The sequence below is a fragment of the Sinocyclocheilus anshuiensis genome, unplaced genomic scaffold, assembly GCF_001515605.1.
Source record: "Sinocyclocheilus anshuiensis isolate Anshui unplaced genomic scaffold, SAMN03320099.WGS_v1.1 scaffold319, whole genome shotgun sequence".
Taxonomy (NCBI): Eukaryota; Metazoa; Chordata; class Actinopteri; order Cypriniformes; family Cyprinidae; genus Sinocyclocheilus; species Sinocyclocheilus anshuiensis.
Window position 1 is genome coordinate 1,457,517 of NW_015552566.1, and position 17,248 is coordinate 1,474,764.

Sequence of the window (17,248 nt, forward strand, 5' to 3'; positions counted from 1 at the left end):
TATATATATATATACATACAATAATTTAAGTGTTACATACATGCATAGTAAATATAAAAGAATGATATGTTCTGTTATGTAATATATGTATATAGTGTATATAGTGGCAGTTAATGGTGATGAATAAAAAGTTATGCCATTAATTGCAAATAATGATGGATTTCAAGAAGGAATACTCTTGAAAGTGAACATGACCTTTAAACTCCACATTTTGCTCACAAATCCTGATTAAAAATGGGTGCTGTCTGTCCTCCATAACGAACAAATCTGTGTTTGCGTCTGGTTATATCCCACAATCCAGTAGGTGGATAAAATCAAGTCTTGCCCTACATTTATTCACTGAATATCCTGTTTGACTCATAAATGTCACATTAAAGAGATGAAATGGGTTGTAAACATGCTTCATGCTGACCTTTAAGCTATTCCTCAGTGATTAAAAGCAAGATTCTGTCAATTTAGAAACCAAAATAACTAGAAAATTAAGAGTTGAGCACCAATCAATTATGCATAAACCGTGTTATCCTCCACTCTCTGTGGGCACTGGCTGATGAAGCCTCATCTTTTTTTATAATGGTGGATATTCATTGATTTTTGTCTCATGCGCAGCTTCAAAGCTCCCTGTCGAGGTGGGGTTTTTAATTAAACATATCTTAAAAATATAAAGAGTAGCCCAACTGACCGTTCCCACAGAGCGAGCCCATATTCAACCCACGGCTCTGCATCCTGCAGTTTATTTGATGTGCTCCCATGGATCCGGTGTCCAGGTTGGTGGTTTCACAGGCCTTTTTTTCTGTTTACAGGTGGTACAGTTGCATGCTGGGAAAGAAGTGTAGCCTGGCACCTTTGAAAGATGAGCTGCGGAAACAAGGGGTGAGTTTTGCTTGGACCACTGCGTGCGAGTTTGTTTTTTGCAACTCAGGTTAATTCATCTTAATGAGTTTCACTAGTGTGGCCTAAAAACATACCACGACAGGGAGCGCTAATGGAGCAGATTTCATTAGGCATCATTAGCTCCCGCGTCACCCCTCCAGCCCCTCTTGATTACTCCGCCTGTGTCTGTACAGTCAGAACGCTGTGATATCTGTGAATGAAAGGCATTTTCCCTGCTCACAGGTTATTAGTCTGGTGTCAGTCAGTCTGCTCGGCTCAGGCCTGATGTGTGGTTTGATTCATCTGAAGGTGTCAGAGTCCCGTCACCCTTCATTAGTGTCATTGTTCTCCTGGCCAGCGTCCAGCAGTTCCTCCTCTCGCCACTGTGGCTCTAATTAATATGTTAATGAGGTTCTTTCTCTCGTTCTTGTTCGCACTCTCACCTCTCCTTTTTCTCTGCTTTTATCTGTTGTTTGAATGCCCTCTGCCTGCAGAGGTCAAACCCGAGTAGTGTTTTTTTACTGAAGAGCAGTGGGATTTGATTTCACCCTATAGTTCAACCCTAACACCCACATATCTGTGTTAAAACACACTCCCCACTGTGTGAATAGCAGGTCTGTAATTCTCTGTTTAAGCCTTCTGGGATAGGGGGTCTGGTGTCGGTCATACACTATGCATATATATAAGTGTTTATATTGCTTTATATAAGTTATTTTATATAACAAGTAATTTTTCCATCATTCCTACCATTTTTTGCATTGTGATATTTTGCAAGCACATTTAATCTCTCTCTGCCAAACATCTGTAACCTACTGTAATGTAAAAAGTATCATTATACAAAAGTATAGTTTTTATTTTTACATTTTAAATGTCACCAGTAAATTTAGCCATCACAACATCATACAGTATTAAAATTTATATTAATTTAGCAAATTAATGTAATTTAAATGTGCTAATTTAAATTACATTGAAATTAATGGGTTTTTAAATTTTTTTTTTTTTTTAAATGAGCATTAAATGATGGCAAAAGTAATCTAAATATGAAAATATGTTAAATGATTATGAACAATTAAACGTCCGATATCCATTATGCTGATAAATTAAAAGAATCCGTAACCTCAACAGATAAATTATATGATACCGATATACTGTGCAACTCTAATTGTAAAAAGCAATGGTAGACATATATCATGGTAGTATATGTTGTACTGAATTATACCTGTTGTAAATAAATTATGCTAATAAAAATTAATTGCTAATAAAGATTTACATTTACATGGGAGAGAAATGTGCTTCATTGTCATGAATATGTCACAATGCAGTCCTAAAAATGATCCTTTCTTTATGCAAAATACGATTTTCTGATATCTTTAATATAACCCAGACCTCTCTTGATAGCTTTTGTAAGATTCACAGGCTATTTTGTGTTTTAATCACCACTAATGAGATCCTCATCATCTTTTGTCCTTTCACAGGTGCTCAAAGTAACACACACTGAGTTCTGTCAAGGTCGGACCATGCGCTGGGCCCTGGCTTGGAGTTTCTATGATGACGTGCCTGTGCCTGTAAGCTCTGAGCACTTCCTGCATTACTTTATAGACAGTAGAGAGTGTTTGCCTCAGTTTAAAGTCAGCTAGTCCTCACATAACCCATGCACCCAGTCTGTCTGATGCATTTGTGTGTGGGAAAGCAACACCTGCTGAATATTCACTGGGCTCAGCCCTCTTTTTAATAATGCATCTTTAGCCCATTCCATCAGATACACTTGACCTGCTTCCTAAGGCACAGCGCAGCTCCTTCTTAGCAACAGTTGCCCAGACAGGGTGACTGTGCCATATAGTCACGCACTTCAGAAGGGCTATAAAAGGGGAAAAGAGAAAGGGGCGGCAGGATGATTTGTTATGGCCTTTCAGGAGAATTCCCCAAGTCCCAGATGCCTTTTTCCTCACAAGCACTTGAGCAGAAAGATTGGCCTACATATCTGTCTGCAAGCTGCTCCACCCTCAGCCAGCATACAGACACATCTAGATCTGGATGGCACCCGCATTCTTCTGTGCTTTATTCGCTCGCTCCCATTTCAGTTTTTCCGCTTCCTGTGTCCATTTTTCTTCTCTGAAGCCAGCTGAGCCCCATTAGCAGAGCACACAGAAGCCAGATCAATCTCTTTGACAGTCAGATCATCAATCCAGACATGAAATGTATTGCATAAGAGGTAGGGGGTACAGCGAAGACTGACAAAAAAGGTAGGGTTTGAAAAGGACCCCGCAGTGCTGAAAGCGTGCCCAGGATTTGAAGCTGTTGAAGCAGTGGATTTACAGTGGGGGGGGCGGGGGCTGAGGGGTCAAAGGTCACCAGGCAGGAAGCAGCACTAAAGCGGGACAGAATGAGGCCGGTTGTCAGCATCCGTGGATCACTGTGGAAATCATCTGCTTGTGTTCAATAATTGAATAATGACCTTTCAGCTTAGTCTCGGTGCGGCTAAAATCCCAAGGTTCATGATTTTTTTTTTTTTTTTTTTTTTTTTTTTTTTTTTTTTTTTTTTTTTTTTTTTTTTTTTTTTTTTGCACGTTTAAGAGCGAAACCACTCCAGACACATCAAGAGGCTCGGTGTTGAGAGCGGAAGCCGTTTTCTGCAGGATCTACTCAACCTGCTTAGAGCATATGTGTGGTGGATAAATAATGGACTGAGTGGAGGGGGTTATAATTCACGGTGAAGAGGGGATAAAAGCAGTGCATCGCTCTGATTAAGACTGATAGAAATTAATTAAGAGGGAGCGCGTGGATCGATGCACATGTCCGTCTGTTTTCATCCATTATGTGCTCTTCACAAATGGGTAGAGATGGCCTGAGCCACGTTTTTGCAATTTTTGACAATGTGTAAAATATCATGCTTAGTACATCTGAGACAAAACAATGTAGATGCTGCTAGTCTGATATTTAGATTCATCGCAGTATTTAGTCATTACAGAGAATTACTGTGGACAGTGTTCTTTAATATTCATGTGAATTTTTGGTATGCTTTTGTTCATAGACTTTGCTTACTGGGATGAGAATTTGTCATGCTTAGTAGAGTTTGACAACTAAAAGTCAGAAAATGGTGCCCCCTTGTGTTGAAGTATGCTGGACTGCATGAGGACCCGCCTTAATGTTAAATCTTAAAATCTGGCATGAAATCAGCTGAGGACAAAAGAGAAAACCTGTTTTTTGTTTTCACCATTCAGTATGATATTATTATTAATATTAATGATAATAACAATACATACATACATATATTTATTATTAAATATAATAATTAATCATTAACATGATTAATAATAATAATAATAATAAATGTTAATGATTATTTAATACATACATTATACATTTAATAATAATTATATTTATTTATAATAATAATAATTATTATTATTATTCCAATTTTGTATTATTTAAATCCAAATAAAATTATGAAAATAAATTTAACCTATCAAAGAAATATATTACTAATGCAATAATATGTTTGTACTGTTAAAAAAAGTATTTAATAACAACAACAATAATCTTCATTTTTTTATTATTATTATTAATAATAATAATTTAACTTTAATAATAGCTTTAATAATAAAGCTTCTATTTTGTTGACAACAGATTTATAAATTATTCTTATTACAAATTTAGGAAGATTTAACTTGTGCAGTGCTGTCAGAAGCTATGCACACATGAAATATATGTATCTTTAATGTATATGAAAAAGCAGCAATTCTTTACTTCGGATTTATGCAATTCATGTGAGTCATACCTCAGATTGAAAAATACGAATATACATGTAAATATGAAAAAAGCATCCCTATAAAACTATACCTAATTAGGGTTTATTAATTTAATTTTGTTGCTTGTGTGCTGGACCCTATCCTCCAGTTTGTTTTAGAAAGCAGAAAAGCTTTAATAATGTCAAATTAATGCATTAAACATATTCATTCTTATTTAATATCTCAATTATCTTTGACAGTCTTTTTTACCAAAGTGTTTTAATACTATAATTTATGGGACGTTCTCCTGCTTGTGCCCTCTGACAACTACAGTGACCCTGTAAACATCATTTAACCGCTGAGACATGACAAATTTGACAAACGGCAGAACCAGCAACTTCAGCACAGGGAGTTATTCAGAAACTATAACTAGCTGACTGTTCCTAAATCCAATTTACTTCATGTAGTTAACCTTATACGAGGAAGACAGTTAAGATGTATGGTCTAGTCCGTGTTAAATGTGTTGCTTATTCCAACAGGACACAAACAACGGGGTGTTGAGTAGAGTAAGATCCTGTGATGGATACCAGATTAGCTGTGCGCTTGATCTTCTATTACGATTAACGGTCACCAAAGACCACAGCACAGCCGCCCAGGCAACCCACACTGATGGAGTAGATGATGGGTGTGGACAGTGTGTTTTTCGGTACTGAGGGGGATGGTCTGTTGGCTTGTGATGAGTCACGTTTATCTGCTCTAACAACAGATGCTCTGTTAGAGGAGCAGAGAGACATGTGACTGAAGCAGTGTGTGAGAATCCACTATGATGAGAGCTGGAGAAGTCAAAATATGACTGCTGTGTCTCAGTAGGACATGATTCAGTGTTTACATTACATCATAAATTACTCTCTACGTACAAGATAACTCCTGCTACACTGAGCTGTTCAGGGCCTCAGACTCATTATTAGTTTCTATGGCAACGCTCATAATGTCAAAATGAATCCTTGGGCAGTTTTGTTGTTGACACTTATTCACTGCATTCATTCATGAATATATTGCTATGGTAATGGTAACACTCTTATTAAAATGGCATATGAAACAGAAATATTTATAGAGACTGGAACCCAGCTATCTTTAATGTGGAAGCCATTTTGCTTTATTTTTACAGAGAAATCTGCACTTCATTTTTGATTTGTAATATTTTCAACTTTAATTATGAGTAAGTTCAGCAAAGAACCATATAAAACTGTTATTTTATATTTATAGTTAGTTATATAATTAGTTTATTTATATATTTTTAATTTTAAAATTAAACTATTTACCTAAAAAACAAAAGAAAATCCTGCACATTACCAATCGCAAAAGTGTCAAAAACAATAATTTACTGACAACGTTTCGGGCTCATGACCTTCATCAGGCATATTCAAACATACAAATGCGAGCTCAATCACATTAAAATGACTTCATGACCAGTCAGTGCGAATGACCATCAATTCAAGACTTGTTATACTAATAACACCCAATGTATATAAATATATATTTATATTATATATCAATTATGTATTATATATCAAAAATATTTTTTGTGTTTTTTTATGTGATTTTTGTATATGAGGAAGTGGAGTTAATGATGTATTCATTGGGTGTTATGAGTAATTGATGGTCCTACGCAGTGACTGGTCATGAAGTCATTTTAATGTGATTGAGCTCGCATTTGTATGTTTGAATATGCCTGATGAAGGTCATGAGCCCGAAACGTTGTCAATAAATTATTGTTTTTGATACTTTTGCAAGTATTGGTAGTGTGCGGGATTTTCTTTTGTTTTTTAGGTTTTTTTAAATAATATTTAAATGCCATTTTTTAAAAACATTTGTGTAAATTTGTGCTTTTTATTTTAATAATTTTAGTAATTCAGCCTAAACTTATTTTAATTTAGTTAGTTTAATTTTTGTTTTCAAAGTTTAAGTTTTTCATTTAATTTTAGATTTTAATTAATAAACATGAGTTCCCACAAGGGTTTCATTGAATTCATTGAAGGCCAAGGTGATCTTTGTGTTTTGCTGCCCTCTATTGACCACCTTTGCTAAAACATATTAAGAACTCCTGAGATTGGTGAATTAAATTGATCTCCTTGTTCTGTAACAAACGTCCCTCTATGACATGGGTATGTGAGGTTGCAGCTATTCATGTCAAAAAAATAAAAATTCTTTATTTCGGTGTAAACTGATGTGTAAACACTCTAAAGTTAACTAACAAAAACTAATTTCCTTCTAAATCTCTCTCAGTCTCCCCCCTGTAAGAAGTGTAAGCTGGAGAAAGCCCGTAAGCCCCTCACCTTCACTGTACTGAAGCCCACCGTGGCAGAGCTCCAGACGCAGGCGCCCAGCATCGGCTGCACCGACACCAGCCCCACAGAGAGTGTGTCAGCCTGGCTGGAGAAGATCCTCACAGACCTGAAGGTAAACAGAAAGAGGAAAATGGATAGTATTTATTTTCAGACATCAATGTGTTTCCATTTATTTTATCAGGGATAAGTGGTAAGTTCAAAAAATTTAACTCGTCCTGCACCGTTTGTCATAGACCTTTGAAAGAGGCGCCAAATCGTGTGGGTTATTGAGGAGAGGTGTGCTATGACTTTTATAGACAATCTGGCGTACAATGTTCGCACAGTGGGTGAAAAAACGGGCGAAAAATCCCATAGACTTAACAATGTAACCAACTTTGACGGGCCATAGCTCCGAGCGAGAATTTCGTAGATACATGTGGGTCACCACATTTGAAGAAGCTGGCAAGCTGTGTGAGAACATACCTCGCAGTGGGGTAGAAGTTGTACCCCTGGGGCACAAGAGCCCCCCAAATTTGCCCCATAGACATACTATGGTGAAGGAAATGTGTGCACGTTTTTCCTACTATGGTAACTCGAACATAACTCTGGATCACAGTGTCATAGAGACATAGGGGTGGGCTCATTTCACTCAGCCAAACAATCAGTTTCGCAGGATCATCGGGAAGCTTTCAAGCCGCTCCCTAACAACCAAAAAGAGTACCTTAGCAACCATTTAGCAAGACCTACATCTCTGCATCAGAACATCATATAGACATGGGGTTTGGCTCTTTTGACTCATGCTAGCAAACAGGACTTCCATCATGCTACACATGCTAGCACTGAACAGCTACATGTTAATATTGATTAGCTAAGTTCTAAAACATGTTAAATGATAAATAATTTTTAAAACATGAAAAAGAGGACCCAACTAACTGCACCGTGCCGAGATTTGACACTGCAAGCACCACTCACATTTTCTGCAGAAAATGTACATATCTAGTTATTGTTGTTATTATTGTTAACTTTAATCATAATAATATATCTACCATTAATGATAATAACAACAGTAATTGTTTCTATTATTATTTTAAGATATGCTCATTATTATTGTTATTATTAATGAATAATTAACAAAAAATTATTTTGTTAATTATGTAATAATAATAATTGTTGTTGTTATTAGTAGTATTGTTGTTGTTATTGTTATTATTTAATGTTTATTATTTAGCAGACACTCTGTTCCAAAGCGACTTGCTGTAGGCTTAATGTAGGGACAATGGCTGATACAAATGTTAGACAAACATTAAACTTCTCATCTTCAGGTGCTTCATAAGCGGGTTCCTTGTGGAGAGGCGGAGCTCAGCCTCTTCCTGACAGCAGTGGAGAACACCTGGATCCACGTGCGGCAGAAGAGACGAGAACAGGGACGACATCTCCGAGAGCTCCCTAGAGCACAACCGACCTCCACCTGCAGCACGGATGCCTCCGCTCCATCTGTCCCTGACACAGACACTCCAACACCAGCACCAGAGGAACCCTCAGCAGAGGGCAGCAACACGAAAGAGAGGAACGAGCAGCAAGACCCAGAGAAAGGTGCTGACGTCCCAATGGAGTCCCCCACCGAACCAAAGCAGGCGGTCGCTGGCGGTCCTCAAAACCCAGAGACGGTACAGCACTTTCTGTTCAAGTGCCTGGTGAACGTGAAGGAGGAAGAGAACGATGTGGTGGTGGAGATGCATTGGGTGGAAGGGCAGAATAAAGATCTGATGAACCAGCTCTGCACTTGTTTGAAGAACTCTCTCTTTCGACAGGTAGCCAAACCTACCTAACACCACACGGGCTTCGTTCAGCTTTCCTCCCCACCTTCCAACACAGATTCAACACTGTCCATAGTGCTGCAAATTAAACAGAACTCCACATTCACAGATGTTTTATTAGCCACTGATCGATGTTGTGATCAGAATTTTTATTACGTTTGTAATAAAATATTTTAAATAATTTTTGTTGTTAGTGTTTTTGTCATTTTGGTTAAATGCACACTAATAAATACATTTGGTCATACTTTATTTTAAGGTCCAATTCTCGATATTAACAAACCAATAACTATTACTTTTGCCTCAGTAAACTCCTAATTTGCTGCTTATTAATAGTTAGTGAGGTAATTGTTAAGTTTAGGTATTAGGTAGGATTAGTGATGTAGAATATGGTCATGCAGAATATGTGCTTTATAAGTACTAATAAACAGCCAATATATTAATAATAGGCATGCTGATAAGCAACTAGTTAATAGTGAGAATTGGTCCCTGTAACCAATAATTTTATTTAGGTTATTTATTTTAGAGATATTTAGATTTCTTTTATTTATATTTTTTAATTGTAGATTTTAATCCTTGCCAATTATACGTATATTATTATAATGTTATCACAATTTTCTTAAGGTTGCAATGAACAGACAGATCTGTTGATTAATTATTTGGGGGGGGGTGGAATGAAGAGCATGGACTTGGTTCTAAACATCTGTCACTGATTTGATTTTAAGAAGAATTAAGTCTTTTGTTTTCATCGGAAGTTGTGGTTATGATATTTTGATAAGACATGAGGTCCAAAATTTTGCTAAAAATGAAACCTGCATGGATGAATTGTTCACAGTGAGATCTGTAATATGCATTTAGAAAATTAGGTGATTTTTTTATTTTATTTTATGCTGACTGTTTCATTTTATGATCCACTGTTTAGATTTTTTTACTTTAAATAATCTATTACAGAACAATATGCTTTGAATTAGATCTTAAAAAAATGCATTTCTCAGAAGTTTTATAAAAATGTAAATAAAATATACAAATATGATTAAAAATAGTTTTAGCTTTCTCTAATGCTTTGGCATTTAATTTTTTATATTAAAAATATATATTTTAAATACATTTAACTTTTTTTGTTAATTAATAGTAACATTTGATCCTGATTTTAACTAACCAAAACAGTTTACTTAAGAGGCAATAGCTTCCTGCATTGGACAAAGGGTGTCCCCATATATTCCTTAGACATCAAATGTTTGGAAAGCCAAATAACTCAATAATAGGTTGTGTTCCTTTGCATTCCCTGTCTCTGGAATGCCTTTTTGGTTGTTTCACAGGAAGTTTGAGTTAGTAGAGGAGCAGGCCTTCATCACAGGAAGCAGCGGCCGCTGCAGTAGTCACTGAGGACCAAGAGCAGATAACGTGCACTGGGAGTCACGTGAAGCTTTCCAGGGTAAACAAGCTGCTACTCTAACTGCCCCGGGAGCAGCTTCTTTAGTTGAACCAGGAGTTTTTCGCCGTTTCCGTGCATGTGCGAGTCATATGAAAGTCTAAGGGTAGAGAAGGTTTATGAGTGTTTGCTTACCCTTTGCTTTGACCTTCTCAAGTGATTAAAAGGAAATGAAGAATGACTTGACGTGCATAGCAGTCAACCACAAAGCAACAGGATTTTAGTTCTCATGTGGAAGGCTGTTTCTTCTATCAGATAGGCGTAAACAACTTTTCCGCTGTTTTTGTAGTGTTTTTCCTTTTGAATGAAATCAGATACATTGGCTTGAATACATGTGCAGAAGTCATTGGAAATTGCAGAGAAAGTTCAGATACAGTGGCAAAGGGCTTAGAAATATGTTACTATATTTTTTCTCCCGTTTCTGGAAATGTCAAGATCTTCTTATTATCGTGTATTTATGCACCCTTTTCCCTTTAACATACATTTTTAGCGACATATATTTAATCAATGCATTGCAACATTCAAAATGTTCTGTCTTCTCTGTGTCACCATCTCTGCTGCTCTCAAGACTCCCTACTAGTGCTGTCCTGCAGTACGCTGCCTCACCGGTTACCATGGATACAATCACACGACTCGCCCTTTATTCAGTCAGCGCATGTATCATGATTCATGGCAGTAAAGAAAAGGATTCGGTGGTACTTTGATAGGATCTCGGGTGAAATAGGGCAGCAGAGTGAATTGGTGTTTGTTTCTCAAAATGAGAGTTTACTGCCATTAATCTGGTTAATATATTTCTATAAAAAAAGTTGTGCATATCTGGTCACAGTAAATGGTTCATTTTTATGAATTAATGTAAATATGTAGTAGTGTAGGAGGCCAATTACATTAAGTTATATGTAACTTTTACTTTTCGTACTTAATTCTTTAGGTTTTGCTGTAAAGCAGTGTGTGTTGTCTAACGTCAATATACACACACATACAGTATATATACTGTTTCCATAGCAATGTCTCGTTCCCTCATCTCAGGTAACCGAGGTTATGTGAGTAACCGAGAGCGTTACTGCGGACTGTTTATCGATACTCCTTGTCAGTGACTGAATCAGAAACAGCACTAGAGGTCGACCTGCATGTTACATTTTCGCTTTTAGTTGGCGTGGTAAACGCGCAGAATGACATCCATGTGAGCAGATACCATGCCTTGTGTGGCTGCGTTCCTATTGGCTGCTCTAATCTCATGTTTTATTAATCCGCTAGAGGCGTGGTAAGTGTATTGCGTAAAACCTGGATTTGACATTTATATTTTAAGCGTTCTGCTTCGGCCTTTATACGCAACTTCGAAGAAAAGTGGTGCTACACGTATTACTGACCTTATGTCAGTTTGTTTTTTATCGTAATTCATCGAATATACGCGGTTATTAAAACACGGCCATCTCCGTGTTTTGAAAGACCAGCGTGTGTGGGCGGGGCGTTGGTGCAAGGGGCGGAGCCCAACTGTCTGTACAATGGCCCGATATGTTGACTGAATAACCCGCCATCTTGTTGTGACTCCTCTACGTGCGTGGAAGAGTGACTTCAAGGGGGATCCAGTCACGTCTTTCCTTTTATTTTATTATTTTTTTTATAGACGAGAAGATTGGATCCCGAGCAGAAGCATTTGAATCTATCTATTTAGCATTTTTAATTCATTTCTCTAATCGTTTTTGGACCATAACAAGAAACAGAGATGAGTATCGAGACGCTTTTAGAGGCGGCTAAGTTTTTGGAATTGCAAGCCCTGCAACAACAAAAAGCACGTGGTAAGAAAAGGAAAATATGGGGACATACACCTTTATGACAGACAGAGGGTCACTTTAATGAATCGTGTTGTTCTCTAATGCAGTAGCCGGTTAATATGAGGCATTGTTGCACGGGATGTCACAAGCTACGTGATAGCAGGAATCAGTGTAGTGCGTGACATGAAATATGTTATAATACGCCAATAATACCAAGACTCTGCAAAACTGCAGTATAGTAGGCTATGCTTACGTTTACTTTCTAGGGTAGTAAACTGGTGTTTTCCGGATAGTGACAGCCATGTATTAAAATGCAGAGAATGTTCATCTGCTTTGGCTGTTGGGATAGTTCGTGATTGAATACTTCATTGCAGTGGCGATGTAGGAAAACATACCTGCTTGCTTTTAAGGGCGGTGGCTTACAAGTACGTGCGCGAGTGCCAGTTCAGTTGCGCTTTACATAATAACCTAAGTATCACATTACGCGGCTCTTATGTGTATCCTTTTTGTAGAAGTGAATGGATGTAATGTTTTATTGCATTTTCGTAGACTGTTTTTAGCCCAATAGTGTACGGTTCATTTATTTCACACTATTGTTTTTTCTCCCGCGCTGCATGCGCCCACTGGCGCTTTCTGAAGCCTCGGCGACGTGTCTGCCTTAGCCACGCCCCTTAAGCGCCTCGGTGACGTGTCTGCCATAACCACGCCCCCATATAATATCCGCGTGGACAGAGCCCTCCCCCTTCGCTCCATGTGCGCGCCAGGCGCTGCTGCTCTGTGCAGGGAGGGGGTTTACAACCAGAGGGAAAGTAGGACAGTAACCCCCTGCTTGCTTTTCCAAAACGTACTGCAGTTATATAACACACTCCTGCAGTTTTGGATCATCGTGGTGCCCTGACAAACAATACTGGGAGAGTGACATTCTCAGGAAGAATTTACATGATAAGCTTGTTGACTATGGGGGTCACTCAATCAGTTTAGATAGGCCTATATCAAATAATCAACTATTTATGAGGATAAATAGAATTAACAATTTTAATATAAAAAATGATAAACATACAGTATTATGTTTAGCAATCAATAATGCTAAATATAATTGTTTTCATCACTTTATTATTTTAATATGTAATTACAAAGAATCAGAAGGCAGTTCTACTCATTAATAAATATAAAAATACAATCACACTTTTTCCATGATGAATGAAGTTGACATGAATACTGTGAATGAATATTATATTTTTATTTTATTGTTGCATTTGCAAATTGTATACTTTTATATACATATCCAAAGATCATAACTTATTGCTTAATCGTTTTTTCCCAGCTGATTCCATTTCAATTGATTTATCGAATGTATTGCCAATTGACTGGAATATCATTTTTTTATTTTCTTTTGCATTTGGAAATTGTATACTTATATATACTGATTAATTGATTTTTTTTAGATGATTTTATATGTCTAGATATATAAAAATAGAAATCAAATGTATTCTGAAATGAAATATTATATTTTTCTTTTCTTTTTGAATTTGCTAATTGTATACTTGATTTTTTTAGCTGATTTTCTGTTCAATTGATATATCAAATGTAGTCTCATTATTATTATTATTATTTTACTAACCAGTCTAAGTCTGTGATAGAAATCTTCTCGATCAGTTTCACTTCTGTATATTTCACCACAGCTGACTGTAATTCTACTCAGCATGTGACTGTAAAAGCATGAGCCAGCAGTTTGTAAGTCATTTCCTGTGTGCAGTTACACATTTGCCCTCTATAGCTGTTAAAAAAGGTACACCAAAATACTTCAGACAGGCAGGTGTTGTCCAGAGAAATTGTTTAAAAAAGCTTCTCTTCTCTAGTCTGGCACAATTAGAAGTATTCAAAGAAAAGTGGAACCTTGATATGCGTTTATGCATGTGGGAGGTGTTTTTTCCTCTTTTACTTAAAGTCCCCCTGTAGTCAAATATTTGATCCCTTAAAACTTATCTTTGATCATCAAAATGACATATTTAAATGTTTTTTCTTGTGGAAAATAATTTTCTCATGCCTTAAAATAGCTTGAATATAACTCTACACCCTTGCCTCATTTACTATATGCGGATCTATGAATATGCAAATTAGTCCCGCCTCCACTCAGTCACACAAGCCAGGTCCTCCTGATCCACTGAACTGTAGTAAATGCAAAACAATGGCATACGCGAATAATGACTGATAAAACTACGTTTTTACTGGCGGACAACTACAGTGAATACTGTAACAGTCGTTAAAGTTACTTACTTGACGATGTTGTGTCCTAAAATGCCTTGAAAACTCGAATGCGCCCGCGAGCATATGCGTGTGAAGTGCAGACGCCGATGCGGGAGAGGTGGGTCTGACTCCGGGCTACTTTTACACTGTTGCCACGGGTTATAATGCAAGTTGGCGGTTCTAAATTCACATTAAACCACAGCTTCATGGGTTTTTTGCTCTAATTTATTTTTGGTTTTGTGCTGGTATTGGTATATTTTGCATAGTGATCGGAATCGATCCGGATTATTGGATTGTGACGTAGCAAACCGAGGGCTGTTTCAAACCGCGTTTCTGGGACTGCCATTGAGAAACTACACTTTTAAAGAGAAAATACTCAGCAATGGTGTTGATTAATGGATTGGCACATGGTTTGTCTAAAAGCATGTTAAAAAAACCACATAGACAAATAAACAACATAAAAAACTTGATTTTCACTACAGGGGGACTTTAAAGATATCAATAATGTGTCATTAATCAGCTGTGTGTCAGGAAATCGAGTGTATTTAAAAGGACAGAACAGTCACATTTCACTTGAAAGGCTTGCTGGTTTGTGTGTATTGTGCTTCCTTGTGTATTCTGGTAATTGGTTGTTTCGTTCCATAGGAACTAGAACTATTTTTTGATATTTTGATTGCTATTAATTGGCTGATATGAAGCAGAGTTTTCTTCAGTGCTATGTTCGTAATACATTTGAAGCTTTTTGACCAATTCGGGTTGTTATACATAGCCTAGGTGAGTGCTAAAATAGTTGGAATAATAAAAGCAGTAATGTAAAGGGACATACAGAAAGCTTCAGCAGGAGGAAGTGTGCGCTGTATAGTGGTGACTGGTGGGGGTGGATTGCTGCGCTGTGATTGGCTGAGATTAGGTTGGAGCACTTTCACCACCCTCTTCGCTGACACACACATGCACACACACACACACACACACGATAAGAATGCCTGTCTTAAAAGTCTCATTATCATCTGAGCGCACATGATTTGATGCTGTCTGGCTTTTCACCCTAATGAGCTTCATGGTGTTCCAGATGCACACACACCTGTGTCTTTTTCAGTTTATCTAGGGCACCTCGTATACCTGTGACCTCTTTACCTCCCTGGGCGTTAAGAGGATTCTTTTAAAACTGGTAGCATTAGGTTGTGCAGTGATTAATTTTTTGATATTTTGATTGCTATTAATTGGCTGATATGAAGCAGAGTTTTCTTCAGTGCTATGTTCGTAATACATTTGAAGCTTTTTGACCAATTCGGGTTGTTATACATAGCCTAGGTGAGTGCTAAAATAGTTGGAATAATAAAAGCAGTAATGTAAAGGGACATACAGAAAGCTTCTGGAATGACTTGACTTGGATTAACCATAAAAGCGCTGATCAGGATAATTCTCCTTCAACCCCACAACAGCGAGCTAATATCTAAATGCACTTTAGCTGAGCAAAGCCTAAGAGTTTTTTTCAGGTGAATTCAGTGTTAATGCGATTTATTTTGTTTTACTGTTAATAAAATGGTTTTAAGTTGTCTAAAGGTAAAGTGTAATTTCTGTCACTAAACGAAATGAAGCAAAAATTGGTGTTTGATTTACTTTTTAATACTTTTATTCAGCAAGGAGGCATTAAATGATCATTTTAAAAGTGATAAAGACTTCAAATAAATGCTGTTCTTTTGAATTCTGTTCTATTTCTATTCATCAAAGAATCCTGAAAAAAATGTATTATAGTTTCCACAAAAATTTTCAGCAATCGGCATATTAGAATGATTTCTGAAGGATAATGTGACACTGAAGACTGGAGTAATGATGCTGAAAATACAGCTTTGCCATCACAGAAATAAATTACAGTTTAAAATACAAATAAATTAGAAAACAGTTGTTTTAACTTGTAATAATAATTCAAAATATTACTGTTTTTACTGTATTTTTGGTACTGACCCCAAACTTTTAAATTGTAGTGTATACAGTGGGTACGGAAAGTATTCAGACCCCCTTAAATTTTTCACTCTTTGTTATATTGCAGCCATTTGCTAAAATAATATGATTACTAAAACCGGAAATTATAAGAAATGAATGATAAATAGAAATATAAAAAAGCTATTAAAAATGACAAAAGCACATAACAAAATCACTAAAACTTACATTTGACTTATATGAAAACTGAAAATATCAAAATAAAAGCTAATTAAAAACAAAAAAAATATAATAGGATATGAAAAAACTAAAATAACACTGATTGAAAATGTAATTTGTCATTCTCCTTTCACCTATTTTTACATATAGATTACTTGTCGTGTAACACTTAATCTTTCAAAACACTTATAAGTCTGTTAAATGTAATCTTAAAAGCAAACCTTAAAATTAATATCCATTTCTTACTATGCTTAATGTTGTGGTACCTAAATTTAAATTCAAAAAGTTTGATTTTGTTTTTAATTTTATTTAGACAATATAGTATATAATTTTAAAATTCATTCATTGGTTATCATTTATACCATGAAAATAACTGGTATATAACTATTGGCCTTTTAATATTGATGCATTCCATATAAATGTTTATCATGTTAATATCAATATGGGCCGTTAAAGATCCAGTTGGTTCAAGTAATGAATTTTTTCCCATATTTCTTTCAACTAGGGATGTCAATTTTCGATCATTTCCATGATCGATCGTGGTTTAAATTAACGATCAATTAATCGATTAATCGTTAACCTTAATGCTGCAAAATGCGTCTATGCAGCCTCCGGCATGACAGGATGTGCAAAAGTTACTCAAGAAAAAAAACAAAACTTTCTCACCCGATTTAAAGGGGATTTAGTCTGAATAAAATGCTAGTAGCAGGATTGTAAAATGAATAGATGTGATTATGATCATTTGATAAAATGAAGAGAGCTCGTTTGAGATAATTTTACTTTGTTGACTGTTTCCTATCCCGTCACGGAGATCGCTGAACGTGCCTCTTTAAATGGTTTTGTGGTGCTCCTTATTGTATTTTAAAACACTATTGCAATGTTTTCAACTGACATTATG

The 17,248-nt window shown here is 36.4% G+C and overlaps 2 protein-coding genes across 2 annotated transcripts in view; both read left to right on the top strand.

Moving 5' to 3' along the window:
• Nucleotides 1-8,893, top strand: part of mettl16 (methyltransferase 16, N6-methyladenosine) — a 31,638-nt gene extending 22,745 nt beyond the window's left edge. The window contains exons 7-10 of the mRNA XM_016455644.1: nucleotides 798-870; nucleotides 2,346-2,435; nucleotides 6,885-7,058; nucleotides 8,248-8,893. Of these exons, the coding sequence (XP_016311130.1) occupies nucleotides 798-870; nucleotides 2,346-2,435; nucleotides 6,885-7,058; nucleotides 8,248-8,754 (844 nt within the window). The 3' untranslated portion in view covers nucleotides 8,755-8,893. The remainder of the gene's footprint in view (nucleotides 1-797; nucleotides 871-2,345; nucleotides 2,436-6,884; nucleotides 7,059-8,247) is intronic.
• A 2,834-nt stretch (nucleotides 8,894-11,727) lies between these two features.
• Nucleotides 11,728-17,248, top strand: part of LOC107664960 (max-binding protein MNT-like) — a 20,284-nt gene continuing 14,763 nt past the window's right edge. The window contains exon 1 of the mRNA XM_016455668.1: nucleotides 11,728-11,967. Coding sequence (XP_016311154.1) covers nucleotides 11,895-11,967 — 73 coding nt within the window. The 5' untranslated portion in view covers nucleotides 11,728-11,894. The remainder of the gene's footprint in view (nucleotides 11,968-17,248) is intronic.